This window comes from Tupaia chinensis, unplaced genomic scaffold (genome assembly GCF_000334495.1).
Source record: "Tupaia chinensis unplaced genomic scaffold, TupChi_1.0 Scaffold000081_1, whole genome shotgun sequence".
Lineage (NCBI taxonomy): Eukaryota > Metazoa > Chordata > Mammalia > Scandentia > Tupaiidae > Tupaia > Tupaia belangeri.
The window spans coordinates 249,851-258,092 of record NW_006159542.1 but is presented as its reverse complement, the minus strand read 5'-3'; the positions used below and the strand labels follow the sequence as shown (position 1 = coordinate 258,092).

At 40.7% G+C, this 8,242-nt stretch overlaps 1 protein-coding gene across 1 annotated transcript in view; it reads left to right on the top strand.

Moving 5' to 3' along the window:
* FRRS1L (ferric chelate reductase 1 like) overlaps window positions 1-8,242 on the top strand; it is a gene marked incomplete at its 5' end in the record, with an annotated part of 37,000 nt that overhangs the window by 11,353 nt on the left and 17,405 nt on the right. Inside the window, one exon of the mRNA XM_006142798.1 lies at window positions 413-423. Within this exon, the coding sequence (XP_006142860.1) occupies window positions 413-423 (11 nt within the window). The remainder of the gene's footprint in view (window positions 1-412; window positions 424-8,242) is intronic.

Genomic DNA, 8,242 nt, shown 5'->3' with positions numbered 1-8,242 from the left:
TTTTTTTTTTTTTTTTTTTGCTATAGGGCACGTGCACTCGCCAGACAGACAGAGAGAGACAGAAAGCAAGAAATCACCCCCCAGGGGGGATGGCCACACCGCAATCCCTTCTCCTCCATTCTACTCTCGGGATCTTGGGCACTCACGCACACGTGCCCAGTGTGTTTTAAGCCATCGGGTCCGGGACTTGAACCGCAGTCGACTACATGGGAGTCCAGCAACATAGCCATTACACTAACTGCTGGTCCCAACTAAATAAACTTTTTAAAATAGGGAGAAAACAAACATTAGTGCCTTGAATGTTTGGTACAACTGATCCTGGAGCTTTTTTGGTTGGGAGTTGTTTTTTTTTAAACTGATCAATTTCTTTGATGGATACAAAATTATTCAGATCTTCTAAGTCTTTCCTAAGGTTTTCCTTTTCTTTCTTTTTCTTTCTTTCTTTTTTTTTTTTTTGACATAATGTTGTTTCCTGTGTTTTTATTCACTTGTTTTACTGCTACTTTTTACTGAGTTATAATCTACATATTGTAAAATCCACACTTTTTAAAAATTATTTTTTATTTAGAGGTTCTTGCTGTGCTGCTTGTGTAGGCCTTGAACTCATGATCCTCCTGCCTCATCCTCCTGAGTAACTGCGATTACAGACCTGTGCCACTGTGTCTGGCAACATTTACCATTTTAAAGTATATAACCAGGGGCTGGCAAGTGGCGTGGTGGTTAAGGTGCTGGACTCCCACATGGGTGACTATAGTTCAAGTCCCGGAACAGGCCGCTTGCTTTCTCACTTTTCCGCTTTCTTGCTCTCTGTCTGTCTCTTTTGGTCAAATTAAAATAATAATAAAAAGTAATTCTTTTAAAAGTGTATAATCAATGAGTGGTCAATAGATGGTGTAGGAGTTATGTTGCTGGATTCCCACATAGGAGACTGCAGTTCAAGTCCCAGACCTGGTGGCTTGAAAATCACGCCAGGCATGTGTGCATATGTGCCCAAGATCCTGGGAGGAGAATGGAGGAGAAGGGATTACAGCATGGCCACTTCCTCAGGAGGGAGTGGTTTCTCACTTTCCCTCTCATCATCTTTGTCTCTCTCTCTTTCTAGCAAGCACACACGCCCCAAGGCAAAAACCTCTAAAAATAAAAAGTATGTAATCCATGATATTTCATGTCTTCACAGGGTTATGGTTACATAACCATCATCACTGTCTAATTTCAGATGAAACTCTGACAGTTACTCCAAATTTGCCCAGCCCCTGGCAACTGCCTTTATGAATTTGCATATTCTGAAATCATACAAAATGTGGCCTTTTGTGTCTGGCTTCTTTCATTTAGCATAATGTTTTCAAGATTCCTTCACAATAGAGCATGTATCAGAACTTCGTTTCTTTTTATGGCCAAGTAATATTCCATTGTATGGATATACCAGACTATTTTTCTTTTTTTGTCATGTACACACATGTACACATGCCCAGTATGATTTTCAAGCTGCTGGTTCCAGGACTCAAACTGTGGTCAGCCATGTGGGAATCCAGTACCTTAACCACTACTGGCGCTATACAGCACATTTATTTATCCATTTATCAGTGATGGACATTTAGGTGTTTCTACTTTTAATCATTATGAATAATGCTGCTACGAACATATATGTATACATTTTTGTGTGAACATATTTTTTTATCTCTCCCTCTTTTTTATGGAGAGGTTTTTGCTACAGGGCATGTGTGCTAGTCAGAGAGACAGAGAGAGACAGAGAGACAGAAAGCGAGAAATCACCCCCCAGCGGGGATGGCCATGCTGCAATCCCTTCTCCTCCACTCTTCTCTCGGGATCTTGGGCACACACGCACACATGCTCGGCATGAGTATAAACCACTGGATCTGGGACTCGAACCGCGGTCGACTACGTGGGAGTTCAGCAACATAGCCATTACGCTAACTGCTGGTCCGTTTTTATCCCTCTTGACCATATATCTGGGACTGGAATTGCCAGGTCATATGGTGAGTTTATGTTTAACCTATTTAGGAACTGCCAAACTGTAGTGAAAAACAGCTGAACCCTTTTATATTTCCACTACAAGTGAAAGGATGATTTCCTTGGCAAACTAGTTCAGCCAGTCTTCTGGGTGTCGTTCTGAGAGACTCAGCCTCAGTTTACTCCTCCTAGCTCTTCCAAAATTTTTGAGAACATCTACCTACCTGTATCGAATCTCCTTTTAGTTAAAATAGCTTGAGCAGTTCCTGTTTTCTGAAAAATATTTTGACTAATGAGGAAGAATTAGAATTACTTTTAAAAATCGGGACCGGCAGTTAGCATAATGGCTATGTCACTGGACTCCCATGTAGTTAACCGCGGTTCACGTCCCAGACCCGGTGGCTTAAAACTCACACCAGGTGCGTGTGCGTGTGTGCCCAAGATCCCTAGAGGAGAATGGAGGAGAAGGGATTCTGGCGTGGCCATCCCCCCTGGGGGGTTATTTCTCACTTTCTGTCTCTCTGTCTCACTCTGTCTGGTGAGCGCACGCGCCCTATGGCAAAACCCTCTTCAAAAAAAATTAATTAATTAAAAAAATTTTTAAAAATTATTCACTATTACAAATATAATACTCAAATGTTATACTGAGAAAAAATTCTAGAAATGTTTAAAATAGCACATAAAGAATAATTTAAATAAGTCAAAGCGTTAAAGAAATTTAAATGTTAAGTGATTGAATCCAACAGTATCTCTGAAAAAATATATTATGAACAAATGGGGCTTATCCGAGAAATGAAATAAAAATTTTCCCTATGTGATTTACCACGCTCTCATTAGGTACATTAAAAACATATTAAAAAGCTTAATATGTAAATGTAACTTTTTAGAAAAGCTCTTAGTTAAAACTAGAGGAGAAACATCTTTAGTTTGAAATAGACTTTTAAATATTTAAAACAACATATTAGGTTGTCAGAAAAGTCTTGACGTATTTCTCTGTTTTTCTATGAAAAAAAATTTGTCATGACTTTCCAGACAACCCAATATTTAATGGAAAAATCTTTGTGTATATTTCCTTTAAGATTAAAATGAGACAAGGTGGGCCAGCCAGTGGTATGGTGAAGGTGGCTGGATCTCACATGGCCAACTATGTGGCTCGAGTCCTGGACCCAGCAGTTTGAGAAACCTACCTAGTATTGTATGTGTGTGCTTCCAAAACCCCAAGAGGAGAATGGAGGAGAAAAGATTGTGGCGGTGGTCAACCTCCTTGGGGGTACTTTCACTCACTCTCACTCTCTTTCCAGCAAGTGCATGCACTCAATAGCATAATTTAAAACAAACAAAAAATAAAACAAGTAGAACCCATTAATATGGCTACTATTCACATACTAGAATCCCTGCTAGTGCCATAGGAAAATAATAGATGTAAAAGTCGGACAGGAAGGAAACCAGCCAGCAGTGTGGCAGTGAAATGCGTTGTTCTGCAAGGCTGACTCACATGGCAAAGTCCTGGGTTCACATCTAGAGACCTTCCGGCGAACACAGGTGCCACAGTTTGGGACAAGCTGAAGCTGTGGGTGGAATTCAGCATCAAGACCCTGTTGGGGGCACTGTCTCTCTCACTCATGGAAAAAATAAACTGAGTAAAAATACTTGGAAGGAAAAACAGATGAGCCAAAAAAATAAATTAAAAAAAAAGGAGGGACTGGCCAGTGATGTGGTCAAGACAGCTGGACACCACATGGCTGATAGCACAGTTCAAGTCCTGGACCTGACACCTTGAAAAATGAGCCAGGTGAGTGTGTATACATGCCCAAAATCCATAAAGGGAATGAAGGAAAAGAGATTGCAGGGTGCTTTCTCACATTTCCTCTCTGTCTCTCTCCTGTGAACACATGCATCTATACCAAATTAAAAATAGAAAACGAAGCAAACAATCAGGAGAATGCAGGAAGGGTCTCAAAAGCAAGATCGGCAAACATAAACCAAAGCTCTCTTGTTCACCAGCAATAGCAGAGAATGTGAAAGAAAATGTTTAAAATAACAATGAAACTATAACATTCAGATTTACCTGATGAGTGTATTAGCTTCATGCAGAGAAAAATGTTAAAACTATTAAAAGACATAAAAGATAACAACAGATGGAGATATATATTATTATTTGGAAAGATTCATTTGGTATTATAAAGATGTTAATTCTCTGCCCTCCTCCCCCCAGTTCATCTTTACATTTAAAACAGTTCCAGACTGAAGTTCAGCAGCATTTTGGGAGAGAACTTCACAAATTAATTTCTACATTTTACACAGAAAAATAAAATTCCTTGAATTACCAAGATAGGTTTTTATTTTCAAAATTATTTAATTTTATTTATTATCATTATTTTAAAATATGCTATAGGGCACATGTGCTCACCAGAGAAAGAAAGAATGTGAAAATGCAAGCCACTAGGTCTGGAACTTGAACTGCAGTTGGCTATATGGGAGTCTAGCACCTTAACCACCATGTCACCTGCTGGCCCCTACTAAGATAATTATGTCATGCTAGATATTAATACTTATTACAAATTCTAGTGATTAAAATAGTATAGTCCTGGCTCAGGAATAGTCAAAACAAACAAACAAAAAAACAAAATGGAAAATTCAGCAATGGACTTGTATTTATATAGGAAACTAGTAAATTATTGAGGTTTTATAATAGTTCACTATGGGAAAAATGAATTACATCACTGATGGTATTGAGAAAAATTGAGTCAGCGTAGAAAGAAAAATAATTTCTTACCTCACAGTGTATAAAAATAAATCCCAAATGGGCTACAGATTTGAATGTGCAAGAGCGCTCTTCCACACTAATAAAAATGTAGAAAAATATCTTCCCATCCTTGTGGTGGAGGGTGATCTCTTAAACAAGACTTTAAAAGGTTCAAACCAAAAGCAGCAAAACTCTTATTTTGACTTGGTCAAACTTAAAGATGTTGGTCTTAGAAAGACAATATAGTCTCACCAAAAAAAGAAAAAAAGAGGTAGTCAACAGGAGGGAAAACGCAACCTGTTGGCCTAGACATGGTGGCGCAAACAGTAAGGTGCTTCTCTGTGATACTGGAGCCATATGGAAAGCCCTGGTTTGAATTCTGGGTTGACTGTAACACACTAGGCATGCCCATTGGAACGTTCCAGCTGGCTGGAAGGCAGGGGGGAGGACTGCAGCATGACAAGACCCTGTCTGGTGTCCTCCCTCCTCTCTTGAAAGAAACAAACAAAAAAATTCAACATCTGAAACCAGTATCTGAAATATACACAAACTCTCATGAAAAAGACCAATTAAGTAATAAATGGAATGAAGAATGGATATACACAGCATAGAAGGAGAACCCCAAGTGGTTAATGCAGATATGAAGAGATGCACAACCCTGTTAGTACTTAGGGAATGACTGATTAAAATGCACGCTGAGGCTTAACTCCATGGCACAGGCAGGAGCATACTGGTTTGCATTGCTGGAAGCCACATTTCCAACTGCAGATTCGGATCCTGAGTTGACCTTAAACATTGTGGGTGTGTGTCCTTAAGATTCTGACCAGCTGGGGGGGTTAGGGCAAGACTCCGCATTTTATAAGACACAGTCAAGGATGCCAGTCTCTTTCTTGCTCTCATGAAAGAAAGAAAGAAAAAGAAAGAAAGAAAAAGAAAGAAAGAAAGAAAGAAGGAAAGAAAGAAAAATACAGGTTGAATATCCCTACTGTGAAAATCGGAAATGTTCTAAAATCCAACACTTTGAGAACTGGTATCACACCAGAAAGGGAAAATTCCACACCTGACCTCATATGATAGGTTGGAGTCAAAACACAACAATACAAAAATACTGTGCAAAACTACCTTCTGGCGGACTCCACTCTAGTGGCCCCAGTGGTAGGAGCCACATAGGAGGCCTGGGTGTGGATCCCATTTTGATGTGAACATGCTGGGTGAGCCTGTGGTACACATCTGAGATCTTGCCTGGCTGAGAGCCTGCTGGGGGGTGGGGAGGTGTCATGTGTAGAGAGACTCTCAAAGATACCTCTCTCTTTCAGTAACTAAATAAACTCTTTAAAAATTTACCTTCAAGCTATTGGTATAAAAGGTATGTGAAACATAAGTGAATTCATTTTAAAATTATTTATTTAATTTTATTTATTATTCATTTCTTTTGATTTGACCAGAGAAAGAGACAGAGCAAGAGAGGAAGTGAGGAAGCAAGCCACCAGGTCTGGGACTACAAACCATGTTGACCATGTGGGAATGTCCAACACCTTAACCACCACGCCACCTGCTAGTCCCCAAACGGAAGTGAATTTTATGTTTATGCTTGCGTCCCATTCCCAAGATATCTTACTGTATATATGCACTTATTCCAAAATCCCCCAAAAATGTTGAAATCGGAAACTCTTTTGGATCAAAGCATATTGGATAGGGACCAGCAGTTAGCGTAATGGCTATGTCGCTGGACTCCCACGTAGTCGACCATGGTTCGAGATCCGGTGGGTTAAACTCACGCCAGGCATGCGTGCGTGCCCAAGATCCCGAGAGGAGAATGGAGGAGAAGGGATTGCGGCGTGGCCATCCCCCCTGGGGGGTGATTTCCTGCTTTCTGTCTCTCTGTCTCTCTCTGTCTGTCTGGCGAGCGCACGCGCCCTATAGCAAAAACCTCTCAAAAAAAAAAAAAACATACTGGATAAAGGATGCTTAGGCTGTAGTGAGAGTCAGATGACATCTAACACTGGCAAGGATGTGGGGAACCAGACTCCTCGCATTCCCGACAGGGCTGCAAATGGGTGCTGCCACTCTGAAGACCAACCTTACCAAACTTTATATTGGGTTGTTGGGAAAATCATGATGCATATTTGCATAGAAAAACAGCAAAGTAAGTCATGACTTTCCTGATAACCTAATAGAATTAAAAATGTGACCTAGCAATTCTTTTCCTGGATTTATTCAGACCTCTTGAATGTGCCTACAGGAAACATTTCTTCATTAGCTGAGATAGTGAACACTGGAGGCAGCGTGAGTGTTCAGAGTTGGGAAGATACTTAAGAAAATGTGGTTATTGCCTATCAGGGAAAACTATTCATTCAAGAGCAGTAACAGGTCTTCACACTGATGCGTGGATAAATTTTCAGAGGAAACGAAAGAAGGAGAGGGCCAGCTGGTGACGTGGGGTTTAAGCGGCTGGATCCCACATGGCTGACTGTGTGGTTTGAGTCCCAGACCCGGTAGCTTGAGAAATACACTGGGCACATGTGCGTGTATGCCCAAAATCCCAAGATGAGAGTGGAGGAGAAAGGATTGTAGCATGGCCATCCCCCTGGGAGATACTTTCTCACATTCACTCTCTCTTCTCTTTCTCTCTGTTTCTATTTGTCTCTCTCTGGTGAGTGCACATAGAAAAACTTTAAAGAGAGGGAGAGGAAAGAAACTTAATGGGATTTCCTGCACAGTCATTTATGCACATTAAAATACACAATATGTTTTCAAGAATGCATGTGTGACAATAAACACATGGCTGTGAATGGCAAGTAGGGGTAGGCCTCAGTAGTCATCTGTGCTTTGGCATCTCCAGGCCTTGTATGTGGCATAGACTCGCTAGCGCAATGCCACTGTGGACAGTGTGGCACCATGGCACTGTTGGCAGAGTGAGAAATTGTGCCTGGAACCAGAACTGTAGGGCCAAGTTCTGCTGAAGGCAGTTTTCATAATTATCTTAAAGATAATAGTGCAAACATTTCAGGATAGTGTTGTTGTGAATATGAAAGCATTTTGCAACCTGCAAGACTTATCCTGGATGGGCAGAATTCTGTGCTCTGTAGAAAGGTGAGAACCTTACCCACAGCCCCGTGTCGTCTGATGTCCCTTCAGTTTATTATAGTGAAATACTGCTTTTCTAAGATGGATGTGTCAGAGTGCACATTTTTGTTAAAACTTTTCTTGTGAAAAATATATGCATGGGGACCAGCAGTTGGCATAATGGCTACGTTGCTGGACTTCCATGTAGTTGACCGCGGTTCTAGTCCTGGACCTGGTGACTTAAACTCACGCCAAGTGCATGTGCATGCTTGCCCAAGATTCCAAGAGGAGAATGGAGGAGAAAGGATTATGGCATGGCTGTCCCCCCCAGGGGGTGATTTCTCACTTTCTGTCTCTCTCTGTCTTTCTGGTGAGTGCATGTGCCCTTTAGCAAAATCCTCTCCAAAAAAAAAAAAAAATATATATATATATATATATATATACACACACACGCACACA